The sequence below is a fragment of the Trachypithecus francoisi genome, unplaced genomic scaffold (assembly GCF_009764315.1).
Source record: "Trachypithecus francoisi isolate TF-2019V2 unplaced genomic scaffold, Tfra_2.0 Lachesis_group5, whole genome shotgun sequence".
NCBI lineage: Eukaryota > Metazoa > Chordata > Mammalia > Primates > Cercopithecidae > Trachypithecus > Trachypithecus francoisi.
In genome coordinates, this window is record NW_022681470.1 from 28,038,095 (window position 1) to 28,057,424 (window position 19,330).

The 19,330-nt window shown below is 39.6% G+C and overlaps 1 protein-coding gene across 3 annotated transcripts in view; it reads left to right on the forward strand.

The window, feature by feature from the left end:
* The window catches only part of FMO1 (flavin containing dimethylaniline monoxygenase 1), a 38,649-nt gene extending 23,986 nt beyond the window's left edge, over positions 1 to 14,663 (forward strand). The window contains exons 4-9 of one of the 3 annotated variants that reach the window (XM_033197609.1): positions 3,432 to 3,594; positions 6,840 to 6,982; positions 9,709 to 9,908; positions 10,896 to 11,251; positions 12,015 to 12,087; positions 13,996 to 14,557. In XM_033197609.1, coding sequence (XP_033053500.1) covers positions 3,432 to 3,594; positions 6,840 to 6,982; positions 9,709 to 9,908; positions 10,896 to 11,251; positions 12,015 to 12,087; positions 13,996 to 14,338 — 1,278 coding nt within the window. In that variant the 3' untranslated portion in view covers positions 14,339 to 14,557. Of the gene's footprint in view, positions 1 to 3,431; positions 3,595 to 6,839; positions 6,983 to 9,708; positions 9,909 to 10,895; positions 11,252 to 12,014; positions 12,088 to 13,995 lie in introns of all 3 variants that reach the window. The other 2 variants (XM_033197610.1, XM_033197608.1) reach the window with 2 other exon arrangements.
* The last annotated feature ends 4,667 nt before the right edge of the window (positions 14,664 to 19,330 follow it).

A 19,330-nucleotide genomic window follows, 5' to 3' on the forward strand; every position in this document is an offset into this window, starting at 1 on the left:
TCTGAGAAGAAATCCAAGCCAACTGCAGAAATATGCATAAATAACCAGGAGCCCAGTGTTAACCCCCAAAGCAGTGGGGAAAATGTCTCCAGGGCATGTCAGAGGTCTTCACCACAGCCCCTCCCATCACATGCCTGTGGGCCTAGGAGGAAAAAGTGGTTTCATGGACCAGGCCCAGAGTCCCCATGCTGTGTGCAGCTAAGGGACTTGGTGCCTGAATCCCAGCTGCTCCAGCTGTGGCTAAAAGGGGCCAACATAGAGCTCAGGCAGTGACTTCAGAGGGTGCAAGCCCGAAGACCTGGCAGCTCCCACGTTGTGTTGAGCCTGCAAGTGCACAGAAGTCAAGAACTGAGGTTTGGAAACCTCCACCTAGATTTCGGAGGATATATGGAAATGCCTGGATGTGCAGGCAGAAGTTTGCTACTGGGGCAGGGATCTCATGGAAAACCTCTGCTAGGGCAGTGCAGAAGGGAAATGTGGGGTCAGAGTCCCCACACAGAGTCTCTACTGGGGCACTACCTAATGGAGCTGTGAGAAGAGGGCCACCGTCCTTCAGACCCCAGAATGTCAGATCCATGTGCCTGGAAAGCTGCAGACATGCAATGACAGCCTGTGAAAGCAGCCAGGAGGGAAGCTGTACCCTGCAAAGCCACAGGAGAAGAGCTGCCCAAGACCATGGGAACCCAACTCTTGTGTCAGCGTGACCTGGATGTGAGACATGGAGTCAAAGGAGATCATTTTGGAGCTTTAAGATTTGACTGGCCTGCTGGACTTCAGACTTGCATGGGGCCTGTAGCCAATTTTGTTTTGACCAATTTCTCCCATTAGGAATGGCTGTATTTACCTAATACCTGTACCTCCACTGTATCTAGGAAGTAACTAACCAACTTTTGATTTCACAGGCTCATAGGTGGAAGGGACTTGCCATGTCACAGTTGAGACTTTGGACTGTGAACTTTTGAGTTAATGCTGAAATGAGTTAAGACTTTGAGGGGGACTGTTGGGAAGGCATAATTGCTTTTGAAATGTGAGGACATGAGATTTGGGATGAGCCAGGGGCAGAGTAATATGGCTTGGCTGTATCCCCACCCAAATGTCATCTTGAATTCTCACATGTTGTGAGAGGGGCCCAGAGGGAGGTAACTGAATCATAAGGGTAGGTCTTTCCCATGCTGTTCTCGTGATAGTGAATAAGTCTCACAAGATCTGATGGCTTTATAAGGCAGAGTTTCCCTGCACAGGCTCTCTCTTTGCCTGACATAATCCATGTTAAGACGTGACTTGCTCCTCTTTGCTCCTGCCATAATTGTGAGGCTTCCCTAGTCACATGGAACTGTGAGTTCTCCATTAAACCTTTTTCCTCTGTAAACTGCCCAGTCTCTAATCTGTCTTTATCAGCATTGTGAAAATGGACTAGTACATCTTCCTAAAGAGATTTCCAAAGAGTATTTTATTCCACTTCCTTATTTGGCAATGGATACAGTAAAAATAAAGCATTATCATAATGAATATATACAACATATAAAAATATTCTTTTTAATGCATCAGAATTTCTGAATTTGAAGTACTTCCTTTACTATATGCTGCCCAAGACCTTTTTTATTTTGTTGTTGTTGTTTGAAACAAAGTCTCACTCTGTCACCCAAGCTGGAGTACAGTGGCAGGATCTTGTCTCACTGCAGCCTCCACCTCCTAGGCTCAAGAAATCCTCCCACCTCAGCCTCCCAAGTATTAATAGCTGGGACTACAGGCACATACTACCATGCCCAGCTAATTTTTTTTTTAACTTTTAGTAGAGATAAGGTCTCACTATGCTGCCCAGAGTGGTCTTGAACTCCTGAGCTCAGGCTATCCTCCTGCCTTGGCCTCCCAAAGGGTGGGGATTATAGGCATGAGCCACTGTGCCAGGCACAAGGCCTTTTTAGAACAATTTTTAAAAAGCTAGATGTTCACCAAAGTTTTAACAAGTAAACACGAGGCCAGGTGTGGTGGCTCACTCCTATAATCCCAGCACTTTGGGGGGCCAAAGTGGGTGGATCACGAGGTCAGGAAATCAAGACCATCCTGGCTAACACAGTGAAACCCCATCTCTACTAAAAATACACAGAATTAGCCAGATGTGGTAGCACGTGCTTGTAGTCCCAGTTACTCAGGAGGCTGAGGCAGGAGAATCACTGGAACCAGGCAAGCAGAGGTCGCAGTGAGCCGAGATTGCACCACTGCACTCCAGCCTGGGTGACAGAGCAAGACTCCATCTCAAAAAAAAAAGTAAACACAAATAGCTATTACTCAAATGTGATCTGTAGTTGATTATGTTTGGTTTTGCTTCTCATTCCTCTCTATATATTCCAAATTTTTAATGACAAACTTTTTTGGGGTGGGGGACAGGGTCTCACTCTGTTGCCCAGGCTGGAGTGCAATGACACTATCACGGCTCACTGAAGCCTTGACTTCCCAAGCACAGGTGATTCTCCCTTATCAGCCTCCTGAGTAGCTGGGACTACAGGCATGGACCACCACACCTGGCTAATATTTTTGTATTTTTTTGTAAAGATGGGGTTTTGCCATGTTGCCCAGGCTACACATTTATTATTTTTATGATTAAAAATAAATATATTTTGAAGGATTTTAAACTAACTGAAAATTTAGTTTTAGAAAAGACAGCTGCAATACAAATGCAGAAACACAATAAGCACTTCAAATAGTATAAACCAAATAGTGAACCCATTAAGAGGGACTTAAGAAGCCTATATTATTTAAAACTTTAAAAAGAAAGGAAGATAGGAAGCCTTTTGGTCATTGAATAATTTATCCTTTTAAATTTGACTTGTCTGAGATTTATTGTACATATATTTCCTGAACTAAAGCCCAGTAATCATGTACATGTATGTACTCACTAAGCACAAAAAATAGATTCTTTGAAATGAGGACTGCTTTCAAAAAAATTCAGGCCATAATATTAGCACTTTTCAATTGCTTTCTAGTTCTGGAAAAACTTCAACATATTCTATAAAACCTCATAAGCTAATATAACCAGGACCAAATTCGTGTTTTCAATTATATCTTACCCATGTATCTGTCAAAGCAATTATTGTTAAAGAGACAGCCCTGTGAGAAATAAGGTTGCATAACAGAAAGAATAATGAAAAAGGCATCAGAAACTTAGGTTCTAATTCTGATTCTATCAGTGAGAATTTGAGCAAATCACTCAAAATGTTTGGATGTCACCACATGTCTTAGATAATCTCTCCAAGCTTAGACTACTTCCATCTAGGGAATCACAATTAGTCTAGTAACCTGATTAGGTTTCTAGGGTTATACTTATTAACTATGTTTATTCTGTGTTCTAGAACTTTTAAAATGTCATTGGTACATCAACTGGCAAGTGCTTAATTGACAACTGCTAATCATATCTGTGATTCCTTTTTCAGACCAAAGTCTGCAGTGTAACAAAATGCTCAGATTTTACTGTCTCTGGCCAATGGGAGGTGGTCACTATGCATGAAGAGAAGCAAGAGTCAGCCATCTTTGATGCTGTCATGGTCTGCACTGGCTTTCTCACTAACCCTTATTTGCCACTGGACTCCTTTCCAGGTACAGCATTTTCTGTAACTAACTTTAAGTTTTCTCATGGGAGCCATTCTGACGCTTGACTGGTCTGGGAATGAATTCCTATGGCTGTTCCATTAAATAGTTAAAGTTGGGAGATAACAGAAGGCTTTTTTGTTTTGTTTTGTTTTTTTCTAGCCAGCATTTTCTGGCCAGTTTTTGGTTTTCATTTGTTCCAAATAATCTATGAATATATAAGAGCAAAATGGATAACTTTATAAGCAGTTTTATGCTTTACCAATATTCAGTGTCCCTCAAGTGACTGGTAGCACTCAGAAAGTCTTCTAAGACATGGGATGCTTACACAAGTTGTTAACCTCAGCAACAGGTACACATTGCCAAAGTTGAGCTTAGAGACCATAAAAGTCAATCTGTGAATAAAGAAAAAAAGTAATTTTTTCTATTTGTTTCTTTTATGTGAGTGATAGCAATTAGATTAGGGGTTTACGGCACTGGTCAATAGTCAACAGGGAGATTAGTCTTGGGAGACAAGTTAAGACATCTTTGGGTCTCAGTTTCATTATCTGCCTTTTGCAACCATGGTCATGTTAATCTATGCCAAATTTTAACTGGATTTTAACTCAATGGAACAGAAAATGTAACGGTTTGGTTTATTTCATCTGTAACAAGGGTTCAAAAAGTTAAAATTTCAAGAAACTTTTCTCCAAATCATCTAATGATTGCCTAGAATGACCCAGGACTCATCTTACCACAATAAATTTATAAACAAGCTATGATTCTGGATCTGCCCACCAGAGGTCAGTCAGATCAGGTTAGATTAGGATAAAGCATATCCTGAAAATTGCCAGAGAATAGAATCATTGACTTGGAAAGAAGCAAGTTAAGTCTTCTTCCCAATGCAGGAAATTATTTTTCAGCAATTCTGAGACAGGTTCCATAGCCTCTTCTTAAACCCATCCAAAAATGGACTCTCATCATCACAGAAGACAACCCAATTTTTTGTCATTCTTGCCTGCAGAGCAAGGCTCTGAGCAGCCATCCACTCCAAAATTCCAGAAAGGAGTACCTAGTCACCGCAAGAATCCAGAAAGTTCCATGGCATAGGGAGTAAACTACATTCATTCAGCACTTACAGTATATTGCACTAGGTGCTAAGAATATAGAGGTGAATAAAGCAACATGTAACCTGTATTGGAGGAAAGAATCGAGTTTTATGGAGTCCAGTGGAGAAATCACAGTCTACATATGACCTGTAGTGATTCCAATACCATAAACATACACCTCTCATGGTCCTGGATTTGCCCCCAAAAGTCACACAAGTTTACATCAGATTAAAATAATAAAGCATACCTGAAAGCAATTGAGCCAATATGCTCAGTTTGAGTAGAAGAGATAGGGACCCAGCAGGTATGAATTCTGGCATATACAACCACCTAGCTGTTAGTCCTGAGTCCCCCACTTAACCTTTCTAAGCCTCAAATTCACCCACAAATTGAAGAGCTTGGATTACTTTAACCAACAGTATATATCACAAATCAAGGAAGAAGAGCTCTACAAGACTTGCAGTCTTTCTTAAAACCCATCTTATCAACCACTACCAATTTAAAATCCCTGGCTAAATGATTAAGGAGGCTTTGAGCTCTGAAATTCTGTGATTTTTAGACTTGAGGAGGAGTTCTACCAACCTCTCTATCTCCTGACTTATAGCAGACTTGCTTAGATGGCACATACTCCTTGTGATGGTTGTTAACTGTCATAAAAATTCAAATTCACTAAAGATATTTAAAAATATGTATCACAAGCTCTAGAAACAATTCCAAAGAAGTTGTGCTAAAAAGCCTTAGTAAAAATAATAGGTATCACAGTTAGAATAAACGTATGATTTCCCAAGATGACTACTTTTATCATTCACATATATACATTCTGCTATTTACCTTTTTTCTTTTTTATATACAATTTTTTTTCTTAGATAGGATATTCTGCTACTTACTAACACAGCCACATTTACCTAGTGTAAGTTCTTACTGTGTCTTCCTGTGAGATAAGAGAAAGCATTAGTCTGTTAAGAGACAGCCACAGAGTCTCATTTTTGTCCATTTGTGATCCCCCCCAAAAAAGCCCATCCAAAGAGAATCTAAAATAACATGAGATTCAGGGATAATTCTATGTTTCTGCTTAGACTTTTCCAGCTCTTTCTTCTCAACAGTTCTCTGATCCATATTGGGTTCCTGTGCTGAGTAAATATTCGAACTTTGTTACATCCTTGCTGAATTCCAAATGCTCTGTGTTGGGGTTAGGTTTTAATTTGGATTCATGTTAGATTTCTACTAATTCAAGGTGAGCTAAAGAGCCAGCAGGCCTTGTAAGGTCACTCCCCACAAGTATATACATTTTTCCCCTGAGAATCTAGAGGTCTTATTACTTTTTTTAGGAAAAAAAGAAGTTATTTATTTAGTACAAATTACTTCTGATTATGTAATGTTGTCTTAAGAGTATTTTCTGCTTAAGTTATTGCTGTTAAAAAAAAAAAAAAGAGTATTTTCAAACATTCTCCATTCGTGTGATGTTTCAGTAAGATTCTGCATCACTGACTAAGGTATCCTATCAAGTCAGCCCAGTAGATTGAATCCTGGTGTAACTGACATAATTCCTTTTTCTCTGAGCCAACTCTGGCCCACCCAGCAAACTTAGCCTGAGTTACAGTCAGTCACCAAGTGAACTTCCCCAACTAACATGAAACTTTGTGAATAGGGACAATATTTTATTTATCTTATTCCCCCCATACCATCTAGCACAGTACCAGGCACACAGCAGAGGTCAAAAAGTTTTCTGAAAAGAGACACTGACTCACAGGTCCCTTAAGCTTCCTTGTCCTTGCTCCTTGCTTATGAAAAGCTTATATAAATCAAGTATTAATCAATAGAATATTATTATCCTGTTGACTTTTATCAACCTTTAAAACGATATTGACTCCTTATACTTTTGCTTAATATGTCTTTATGCCACAATATTTCAGCTCAGTAGTTAATTATCTAGTAAGTAAAACTGGAGGCCTATCTAGTGAGATGGAGTAATAACCCCCATTAAATAATTACCTGCCAATGTCTTGTAAAGTCATGTATTCATATTTCATATTTTCTCAGACTTGAGAATACTAGTAAAAATGACCAAAATCATCTGTCAAAAGAATATTATCAACTGAAAAATATTTATGTTTCATTCACTGATCCTGTAAATTCTCTATGTGACTTCTCTTTTATTTTCTATAGGTATTAATGCCTTTAAAGGCCAGTACTTTCATAGCCGGCAATATAAGCATCCAGATATATTTAAGGACAAGAGAGTCCTTGTGATTGGAATGGGAAATTCTGGCACAGACATTGCTGTGGAGGCCAGCCACCTGGCGGAAAAGGTACCATTCCTGATGTTACTGGGTGAAGAGCTTTATCTTAAGATGCATGCCTCAAGCAAATGGTGTTTGACACCGTGATAAATGTTAAAGGAATAAAATGCCTCACACACACACAACAGATTACTAAAGAATTTAATTTTTACTGAACATTCACAAATTTTTCTATGAATCACAGTTGTCATCTTTGCTCTAAAACCAACTTCTCTGACTCCTTTTTACTTTTTTTTTTTTTTTCCCAGCCATCCAACAAGAGCTACAGGACATATTTCTTCCCTACTCAGTCCCATAGGTCAGAACATTCTACCAACTTTTTCCTGCTACTATCTCCCATTTGCCCCTTCCTCTCCTTATTAATTACCAACACCCTCATCGGGTCCATACCACCTCACACTGAAGAGATTGCATTGTCCCCCCAATAATAATTGTAGAAATAGTTAATATTTGTTAGGATTATTCTGTGGACGGCACTGCAGTAAATGTGTTTTTACTACACTACTTTAACCAATCACCAAAACAAGCCATTGAAGTAGGTACTGTTAGTATCCTTGACTGCACATGAGGAAACCAAGGCTTAAAGAAGTTAAAGAACCTGCCTAAAATCTTATCACCAGCATGTGGCAGAGCCAGTTCTCAAACCCAAGTCTCTTTGACTCAAAGCCTGTGTTCCTAACTACCCTCTTCTACCTGCTACCTTCAGGCATCTCAAGAGTTTTGCCCTGCATTTCATTTTTGCCTTGTACCACTACCCACAGGTCACTGCCTCCCACCACAAGCCATCTAGACCCCAACTACCAACAAACAAATCCTCAGAAAAGCCTGCTCTTACTATAGCACTCTCATGCCGAAAAACCTCTAATTATTCTCTTTACCTGAAAAAAAATAAATTGCAGATGTAGTGGCTCTGCATCAAAGAGTTTTCTATAATCTGGACCAAATCTGCCATTTTAATTTTAACTTCTGTTTCCTGCATGATGATCAACTGTAGCGCTTTCCAGTTCCTGTCTTTAGTTCCTCTCTCTCTTCTGCAGAGCCCCTTTCTCTTCTATTACAATCTACCTTTACATTCCCAGATATCTCACTCCAACATGAAGTGATCTCTCCCTATTCAGAATTTATGTAATATTGTAATTTCACCCCTCAGTTTTCACTTTTAAATTCTTAATATTGCAAATTACCTTTTATCATATATATCTTCTTTTCAACTATGCTGTAAACTCATTGAGGGCCATTCAGCTGACTAATATATACTAGATGCTGGCATCTCATGTGCCAAACATTGTGCCAGGCTCTGGAGATACACTGGAAAACACAACCAACAAAATCAAGACACCCACTGTCATGGAGCTTATAGTTGTGGGAAAAACAGATGCCAAATAAATAAGTGTAAATAATTAGACCAATAATTTCAGAAGTGAAAACAGCTGTCAAGGAAAAAGGTTGGAAGCGTGTAACATTGATATCTCTTTTCTGGACTTTCAAAACAAGGCTCGATGATTGATTCATTCATTGAAAGGTTGTATTTTGTTGTTGTTTTTTTTTGTTATAGAGATGGGTTTTCGCCATGTTGGCCAGGCTAGTCTTGAACTCCTGACCTCAAGTGATCCACTCACCTTAGCCTCCCAAAGTGCTAGGATTACAGATGTGAGCCACTGTGCCTGGCCCATTGACTGATTGATTGATTGATTTGTAGAAACTCAGCAATTTGGTGGCATTATCCTAAAGGAAGAGAAGGCCCTGAAACAAATATTAACATAGGCCCAGCCACTGTGACCATCACACCTGCATATCATTATTTCTCTTTCTCTAATTGCTCAGAAATGTCTTCAATCAGAAAACATGCTTTGACATACATTTTATCATTTATCTATTAACAAAGAAACTCCCTGTAGCTTAGAAGATCATTCACATCTAGCAAAATGTTGTATCCAATTCTGCATCAAGACACAGAGAGGCAGGTTTAGTGCAAATGCCTCATGTCAGAACCACTGATGTATCTGTACTTCTTGCCACTGCATTTCCAGTGTTGTCTTTCCAGCTCCATTATGAGGCCAAAGAAAATATATAACACAAACACAGACGCTGGAGCTGTGGCCATCATGCCCCAGTTTGGGGTGGGGAAGAAACAATCTGTTAAATCAGCTGTTTTGTATCAGCAAAGTAACAGATTGTTTAACTATTTTCTTTGTAAACAATTGTACAGGAAACTCCTTATTGTGCAAGTACTAAAACTATTAGCTTCATGAACTCAGTCAACTGGTAAACTCAAACATCCAATGTTATAAAGAACAAACACCAAAAGTAATAGTAGTACAGAATTTGTCAGTTAAGCCAGTGGTTTGCACTGAAACTCTGTAGACAACTCTGATACTGCCATGCCCTGTTCTTACTGCCTACAATTATAGTGAGCACACTAAGTAGCAATCACTTGTTCATTGTTTCCTTAGATAGACTGTAGGTCCCTATGGTTTGCTAAAGGCTGACAGATAATAAGTATTCAATAATATATCTTAAGGCATTTTAACACTCTAGATGCTCTGAATTCTAATCTCAAAAGGATTGACTTTAAAATAGAAGTTAGAAGAACCAAGACTATCTTGTCAGGGATGTATTTTCAGAGTGGCAGATTTTTCAGCGCCTTTCCATTCATGGCACTTCTTGAATCTCTGGCAGAACCAGCCAGCCCTTTTCACAGTGTCAAATGAAGGAATGTCTTTGATTGCTTCCAGGTGTTCCTCAGCACCACCGGAGGGGGATGGGTGATCAGCCGAATCTTTGACTCAGGCTACCCTTGGGACATGGTGTTCATGACACGATTTCAGAACATGTTGAGAAATTCTCTCCCAACTCCAATTGTGACTTGGTTGATGGCGCGAAAGATAAACAACTGGCTCAATCACGCAAATTACGGCTTAATACCAGAAGACAGGTAAATATAATGTGACTGCCAAGGGCTTTTAGGAAGGAGGAGCCTCTGCCTTTCCAGCAGTCTGTACAAGCCAGGCAGTACCATAGCAATATGACTGAATGTGCTGGAACACTTAATACAAAGTTGCCTGATAATAACAGCTAACTGTTCTTAAGTGCTCAGAAAGTGAAATTATGTATTTCACCTTGTCAGCAACACTTTAAGTATTATTATAATAATCCTTTTATTATGGAGAAACTGAAACAGCAAAATTTAGCCATTTACCCAAGCTCACTGAGTAGTAAGTGAACTCTGTGACCTTGCAAGTTACTTGAGCCTCAGGTATAGCAAAAAGAGAATGATTTGTCTATGACTTTGTTGACAAAAGAAACACACTTGCCTAGTTTCACTGTGTGGGAAAAACCGAATCCCACAGTTGCCCCTCACCATCTCTCTAATGGTAGAGCCTTCCTCCCTTTGTCAAGATTGACCTTGGCCCCAAAAATGGTTCAGCTTATACAAGATAAACTCACAAAGTGTTTGTCTTGTGGTTCCAAAAATATAGCCAGAAAAATATAATTCTGCCCTTGTTCCTTTAAATACATGCATGTTTCCCTTATACAGCTGCTTCCTAGGAAGAGACTAGAGCTTTCAGAAGTTCTCATCTAATCTAGAAGTCCCTGGTTTCCCTTGTAGCCCTTCAGCTCTCAACCCTCTCTAGAATGACAGTGATAGATGAATGCTAAAAATCAGCAGGAGAAACAGAAGTTAGAAAAGGTGCTGGCTTCCTCCTCAGGCTTGCAAACTCTAGTAAATGGCAAGCATATTTTATAGTCCTTCTTGAACATTCATGAATCCCCTTCCACTGAAGTAACATCTCCTAAGACTTGCAGCAATTCTTGTCCAACCAAGGAGAGAGCCCCAGAATGAGAGAGAAAGGTAAAGAGAAGGGAGAGCTGGCTGCATTGTTCACTGACAGGTCTCCTCCCTGTCCATGGTTTTGTTTAGGACTCAGCTGAAAGAGTTTGTACTAAATGATGAGCTCCCAGGCCGCATCATCACTGGGAAAGTGTTCATCAGGCCAAGCATAAAAGAGGTAAAGGAAAACTCTGTGATGTTTAACAACACTTCAAAGGAAGAGCCTATCGATATCATTGTCTTTGCCACTGGATACACATTTGCTTTCCCCTTTCTTGATGAGTCTGTGGTGAAAGTTGAAGATGGCCAGGCCTCACTGTACAAGTATATCTTCCCTGCACATCTGCAAAAGCCAACCCTGGCCATTATTGGCCTCATCAAACCCTTAGGCTCCATGATACCTACAGGAGAAACACAAGCTCGTTGGGCTGTTCGAGTCCTGAAAGGTAAGTGGAAGAAATAGGGCATGTGTTTTTGGTTTGCCATGTGATTCTGGATACTGGAAATGTTGAGACTATTATCCGGCTTCTATTTAAAATAACAGAACTTTTAAAAGCAGGATGCATTATATTGTTTGCTGAATTATACTGTCATAATGATGTGTTCCATTACCAGCATAAATGGTATATCAGGGTCAAAAATATAGGCTGTATCTAAGTCTACTGTTATATTTTTTCTTTTTTATTTTTAAGAGACAGAGTCTCACTATCTTGTCCAGACTAGTATGCAGTGGCTATTCATAGGCATGATCATAGATTACTGAACCATCAAAGTCCTGGTCTCAAGCAATACTCCTGCCTCAGCCTCCTGAGTATCTGAGACTACCGACATGCACACTGCACCCAGCTACCTGTTATTTTGAATAAAACAAAATGACAGGTAACAGTTCTGTCAGTTGACTGAATCAACTGGCTCAATTAAAATTTTTAAACTCAAGCAACTGAATGACAAAATTCAGCCAAACTAGTTGTGAGATTCTGCCATGTCAAATAACTAGTGAGATGACCAGATGCTTATCTTTTCAGCTGATGGCATTATTACCAGGAGTCCCAACCAGTCAGCTCAGGCTGCTAATATTTTTACCAGAAGGATCAATGAGTAGCTGGTACTGGACATGAAAGGAGAGCCATAGTAAAGCATCTTTATCCATAAGTCAACAACTAGACCTAAACTTAAGTTGCATTTTGGGTTTTTATTTTAATCCTACAGGTGTAAATAAGTTACCACCACCGAGTGTCATGATAGAGGAAATTAATGCAAGGAGAGAAAACAAGCCCAGTTGGTAAGTTAACTACTTATGCACCCTTTTTAAATTATAACTGAAATTGGTTAAAAAAGAAAAAAAGAAAGAAAGAAAGAAAGAAAGAAGAAAGAAAGAAAAAGGTAAGAGAGAGATGAAAGTTACATTGGAGAAAAAAAGAAGCATCTGTGACTTAGAAGAAAAATACTAGGAGAGCCTATTTAAGAAGACAGAAGGGAAGGGGGAATTTAGAATTTTTAATATCCCCAAAGTCATCACTTCAGCCCACAGTTTTCTAGCATCACATAGAGTTTGGATTCCAAGCCAAGTACTACATAATTAACCCTAATCTACCAGGTACATTATTCCATGCCTTATCCATAATCAGCAGGCAAGCAGTTGTACCTATTTACTCTGACAGTAGAAGTGTCTGCTCATTCATTCATTCATTGAATAAGTCTTTATCTGCTCTATTGTTGCTTTTGCTTTCCATTTTTAATTGGCTGGAAAAAAGGAAGAGGAAAAATAAAATTTTGTGATATGTGGAAAATCACATGAAACGGAAACCATGTTGGCCGTAAATAAGATTTTATTAGAACACAGCCATGTTTATTAATGTACGTATTGTCAATGGCTGTTTTTGTGTTACAGTACCAAAGTTGTTTAGCAGTTGAGATAGAAACTGTAATGTGGTTCTCAAAGCCTGAGGCATTTACTGTCTGGCCTTTTTCAGAATAAAGTTTATTGACCACTTCACTGTGGGAAAGGTTTTCGCTTGTGCTGTGCTCTATAGCTACCACTCAAGGCCGGAGACAATGGAAGGCTGATGGCCAGCAAAGTAGAGTCTTTGCCCTCCCCTCTCACTCTCAATCCAACCAAAACATTTCTGATTGTACCCATTTTGTTTTATCTGTTCATCTGTTTCTATATTTGATATACATTTTCACTTGAAATTAAGGTTCTAAGGAACTTATTATCACTCTCTTCTTCATATATATTCCCAAACTTCAAGGGTTGATCTATCCTTGTCAAAGTACCAAATTCCAAAACAATAATAGCATTTTCGATGTCTCTTCTTTATCAACCTGGGATGTGATTTGATCTTCATTATGGAACTCCAGTGTAATAGACAACTAATTAGAACTGCTATACAATGAAAATCTTGTCACGCATGTCAGCAAACAATTTTAGGGGCCAGGTGCAGTGGCTCATGCCTGTAATCCCAGCACTTTGGAAGGCTAACACAGGAGGATCATTTGAGCTCGGGACTTTGAGACCAGCCTGGACAACAGAGCAAGCCCCCATCCCTACAAAATAAAAGTTAGTTAGGCACGGTGGCTTATGATTGTAGTCCCAGGAGGCTGAGCCAGGAGGATTGCTTGAGCTGAGGAGTTCAAGGTTGCAGTGAGCTATGGTCATGCCACCGCACTCCAGCTTAGGTGACAGAGCAAGACCTTGTCTCAAAAAAAAAAAAAAAAAGAAAGAAAGAAAAAAAGAAAAACAAAAGAAAAAGAAAAATTAATCAATTAATTAAAGCCTAATACCAGCATTTCAAGGAATTTTACCCTATGGATTTTTGTGGCTTTTCACATTATACAAATCACTGGATTTGTTATTACTGAATAATGGAATTTTATAAAGATTTAGAAGTTTTAAAATGTATTTTCCTCTAGAAATTGCTAATTATTTCACAAAAGAATTAAGATGTATTATGAGCATTCAGAGCACCCATTAAAAGCCATATGTATAAAGTATCTTTTGAAGGGACTCATCTTGATTTAAGAAACAGAAGGCGACCATTAGGTAGCTAGGGAAATAAAGGGGAAAATGCAGAAACCATCCCAAATTCTGCAGCAGTATTTGTTTGCTTTGGGCACTTGTACTTGTTCTAAGATTATCATTATTAATTTTTTTGTCTTCACCTTTTCCCCCAATTTTCCTTTTATAAAGGTTTGGCTTGTGCTACTGCAAGGCTTTACAATCAGATTATATCACATACATAGATGAACTCCTGACCTATATCAATGCAAAACCCAAGCTGTTCTCTATGCTCCTAACGGATCCACACCTGGCTCTGACCGTCTTCTTTGGCCCATGCTCACCATACCAGTTCCGCCTGACTGGCCCAGGAAAATGGGAAGGAGCCAGAAATGCCATCATGACCCAGTGGGACCGAACATTCAAGGTCACCAAAGGTCGAGTTGTACAAGAGTCTCCATGTCCCTTTGAAGGTTTTCTTAAACTCTTTAGCTTTCTGGCTTTGCTTGTGGCTATTTTTCTGATTTTCCTATAAGTAAAATATTTCCTAAATGGCAGATGCACAGAGTAGATTTACAATGCTCCAATTCCTCTCTTACAGCAATATTGCCTTCACAGTTATAAACCATATTCACTAATAAAGGGCACACTCTCGCTTCCCTGGCTGGCCCCAGGGCTACCACTGGTATTCCTGAGCCTCTCCCAGCTCCACTATGTCTAACACTAGAGAATGATAACTAAGATTTCATTTGAAGGTTGTTGGAAAGTTACAGGTTCATTTTAGAAAGAAAGCTGTTCTTGACAGCACTCTGAGCCATCATACCTCTTTCCCATATAAACTATTTTCTTTTTTTTTTTTTTGAGACGGAGTCTTGCTCTGTCGACCGGGCTGGAGTGCAGTGGCCAGATCTCGGCTCACTGCAAGCTCCGCCTCCCGGGTTCACGCCATTCTCCTGCCTCAGCCTCCCGAGTAGCTGGGACTACAGGCGCCCGCCACCTCGCCCGGCTAGTTTTTTGTATTTTTAGTAGAGACGGGGTTTCACCGTGTTAGCCAGGATGGTCTTGATCTCCTGACCTCGTGATCCGCCCGTCTCGGCCTCCCAAAGTGCTGGGATTACAGGCTTGAGCCACCGCGCCCGGCCAACTATTTTCACAGATCTAAACTAAAACCCCTTACTTCACAAATGATTGTGTTGTGCTGAAATAGTGCTCTTCTTATAGTATTGGCTTATTAAAAGTAAAAAATAAACCTAGAAATTGATTGTTTCAAGTGATCTTTTGTTCTCTTATTAAAGGTTCAGAAAACAGAGAAAAAGATGAGGATTCTATGAATAACGCCCACAAAAGGATAGGGGGTTCAATGAGTTACCTTGAGAGTTTCCCAAAGGACTGTACCTGCCTGGGACTGTTCATTCCTCCAGAACACTCTTTATAACAAAGCTGGTACTCCAGCCGGCCTCCCAAAGACCTAAGTCAGATTCCACAGAAAACCACCACCTCCACCGGCTCTTAGAGCCAGCCTCCAGCAGCCGAAGGAAAAATTCCGCCTGGTTAGATCTTATTAGATTACCCTGATGTAAGAGGCAAATTGAGCTGCCTCCTTTGAAAGAGTCAGTGAGAATCAACCAAATTCAACTGGAATTCATTAGATAAAGAGCACAGCCAAGAAGCTTTTTAATGGAGAGAAAGCAGGGAGAGGAAAAAAGGGAAAGAAAAAGAGGAACGAAAGCAAACATCAGGTCAAAAGCAGCAGTTTTCAACCAAACTAGACCCAGCCTGTCTCACAGTTACATCTGATGAAGATATGACTCATAACCAGGAAAGGCTTTGCTTCACTTCACCTCATGGCTTATATGGAAAACCCTGTGGGTAAACCTCACCTCACAGAGAGGACCACAGTTTGGATGCAGGAACAAGATTCAAAAACTGTGGAGTCAGGAAAGAGTGAGCTCTATGGGGCCTGTATAGATACAGATCACTTCTCCCCAACTTTGGTTGGCTCTGCCAAGTCTTCAGTATTTTTCCATTTCTTACTTTTCCTCGTGACCTATTTCACTCTTACCACAGAAACTCATAATGAAGAATTGCCCGCACTGCATACAATCTAGATTACTCCTAGAAATGCTTTTCCCTCCATTGAAACAAAGCTGATATTTTAACTTTCCTCATGAAGCTGACCGGGGCGGGGGGGGAAGTTTAGTGCCCAAGGTGAAACAGGGAAGGATAAACTCCCCAGGCCACAGTGGCAAATCATGACACAAGCGGCCACCTGAACCTGATCATATCTACTGCACTGGGAGACTGAATATACAATGGACAATGCCCAGACCATTTACAGCAATAGATTTCTACCCACAACCCCTGCAGCAATCAGCTCAGAACAGTCAGGACTTGGTTAATGAGTGCCAGCTTCTCTACTTGTTGCCCCTGCTTCCAACTCAGGAGTGACCAAAGAAAGCCAAATAAGCTTCCCAAACCAGTCCCATATGATGTCTCGCTTCTAGTTAACCCACCTCCACCTTCCCCATGCCAACAATCACCAATAAGAGTACCTGAAGCCTTCCCTTTCTTTCACTATAAACACAAACACACACACCCACACACACACACACACACTCACACACACACACACACACACAGACGAAACCTCACCTGCTGCCTTTGAATCTGTGCCAAACATTAGTGGTGGTGCCAGGAAAAACAAAACACATATTATGTAAAGACTACAGCAGTAATTATAATGCTGCACATTTTATACTACTTTAAAATTAATAAAATGCCAACTGTTACCTCACTGAATCCTCACAATAATTATGTGATTGGGAAGACGACTGTACTACATACACAATTTGACAAGTAAGAAAACTCAGACAAGGAGATGTCAATTGATTTGTCCCAGGTAACAGGTAAAATGTGGCTGAGTCAGAACACGAGACTCCAGAACATACATCATAGGCTCTTTACCATTTAAGCGCACAGTCTCCAATGTCCAAATGACTCCAGAAGCCTTAGTAGTGATATCACAAAAGCCATATTACAAGAATGTTACTCCATGAAAGTATCTGTAGGTCTCTCTCCCTTTCTCACTCTCCCTGTGAATGTGTGTGGACCTGTCTGCCTGTCAGTTGTCAATAGTTCATGCTAGATTTTCATATCTTTCCCTTTATATATACCTTTCATTTCTGAATCCATGGGTTTGAATCTCCACATGCATCTTTTTCCCTGCTTATTCCTCCTTCTTTTTCCTGACTATGGTTGTGCTTGGCCTACTCTAGGACTATATCATAGAACAGACTCAAAAGAAAGAAAGGTTTCTCATTTCTAGTCTAGAAATTATTCCATCCACACTACTGAAAAAAGTATCATTTTTTTTCTGTTCAGAAAATAAAAGAGTGAATTCTCATAAACCTAGCAAAATAAGAAATATGTAAAACATTTTGACATTACTCTGTTTCTTGCACACTATTTAAATCAGAAGAGCTTCTGAGGCATTTCATCACCAAGAGTAATTTTACGTGTTCTGAAATTATTTTTAATGTTTATTAATAGTACCCCCTGCTAGATCAGTCTTAAGTAAAATTACCTATCTTCTCATGTACCAATGCTCTGGGTCTTTCCACGTCCCGTCACTTGGAGATGCCTGGAGAACAAGCCCAGTGCTTAGGAGCAAGGGCCCTGCCACTTACTAGCTGTGTGACCTTGAGCAAGTCACTTACTTTTCCTAAGCCACAGTATTCCCTTCTATAACATAGAAGTTATCTTTTGAACATTTATTTTGCCTCACAAGGGTGTTATGAGGATTAAATAGCATGATCCACATAAAGTACTTAGCATAAATACTGTACAAGGTATGTGTTCAATAAATGATAGCTATTATTACTATGTTACGTAAGCAAGATGTATGTTTTAGCACCTGATTTATTTTTTCTAGGCCATAGACCTAGCTCCTCATAGGGCATTGACACCACAGTATGTCACAGGCCTCTCAAATGCAATATGCCCAAAATTAACCTCATTCTCCAACAGTCCTTATTTCCCCAACAGTCCTTACTTAACTACTGATGTCATCATCCTTATCCTCTGTAGGAAAATGAATAATTTCCGTGAATAATTACACATTGACTAAGGACATTAATGAGGTTATCTGATTTTTATTCTATGGTAACTATTTTATAACTCAATAAATTATAGATAACTAATAGCAATGCAAAATAACTCTTGTCTATAGACATGTAGATAATGTCCAGTAGAAGGCTAATTGGCGTCCCTTCCCCACTGTGCGGATAACTAGTTGTGCCTCCATTTGCACATTCATTTCAACATTCCTGATTTATACATGTGTATCTTATCTTTAAATTTCCTTTTGAACTGATTGTAGCATCTTACCAATTTCCTTTTTAATAACAAGTGAAATAAAATCTCTAACATGAGTCTATCTTATATTTGTATGAATCACCATTCTACTTTCTTTGAAAATTATCTTTTAACACCTCTTCCAAGGAATAGCAATACCACTTATTAATAGTTATGTTTCCACTGAAAGAAATCACCTTTGACCCTCTGACCCTCATGCCTCATATCCAACATTCTATGAGCCTTATCAAGTGTGTCTCTAACACAGAGCAAAGACCACTGTGGTACCGAGTGCAAACACACGAGCTGCAGAGTCAGATGGCCCGGGTTGAATCCTACTTTGCTGCACAACCTTGGGCTAGTTATTTAGTGTCTTCTAGCTTCAACTCCTTTATCTGTAAAATATTGAAGTAACACTTTAGCATTGCTATAAGGGAGAATTAATGAAGATAATACATGTAAAGCGTTAAGCCCAGTGCCTGGCATGTGGTCAGTGCTCACCTAAAGGTTAACTATTAATATCTCACAGACTCATCTCTCCCTTATCCTCCCTCCTTCCTCACTGGGTAGTTTAGGCCCATTTAATTTCTTGCCTAGGTTAGTGCTACCTGGCTTCCCTGGTCCTCTTGCCACCATTTAGTCCCTCTACTCCTGTCTCCCTGCTTCCCCCAGAATAATTTGTGGGTGATGCCATTCTCAGAAGCAGGTAAGAGGAGATAAAAATAAAGAGCTTCCTAGGTTCTCCTGACCTCAGTGTCCCTGTCTCAATCACTGCTTCCCAATTTAGGAAGTTTCACATGGGGGCTGTAAACAACTGAGAAAAACAACACCGTTTAGGGTTGTCCTGTCCCTCATGAGACAGAATACATTTTTTAACATATTCTAACTTGAGAGCACTTTGATTAAAAATGAATGAAGACTGCATTTAATTCTCCCTCTGAAAAAAGAAAACTTGGTTAGACATTTTAAAGTGGACCTAAATATTTTAAGCCAAAAGGAAAAATATGAGATCAGGATCTATTATTGAGCAAATTTCCCTACAGAGGAAAACTTATACTATTTAATTATGGATTATTTTTAATTTCAGACATTCATTTTTGTGGAAGTATAAGCAGCCTTTATAAAGAGTATGCTTCTTATTAGAGTTATAGCCAGATTAGTAAACAGAGAAGGA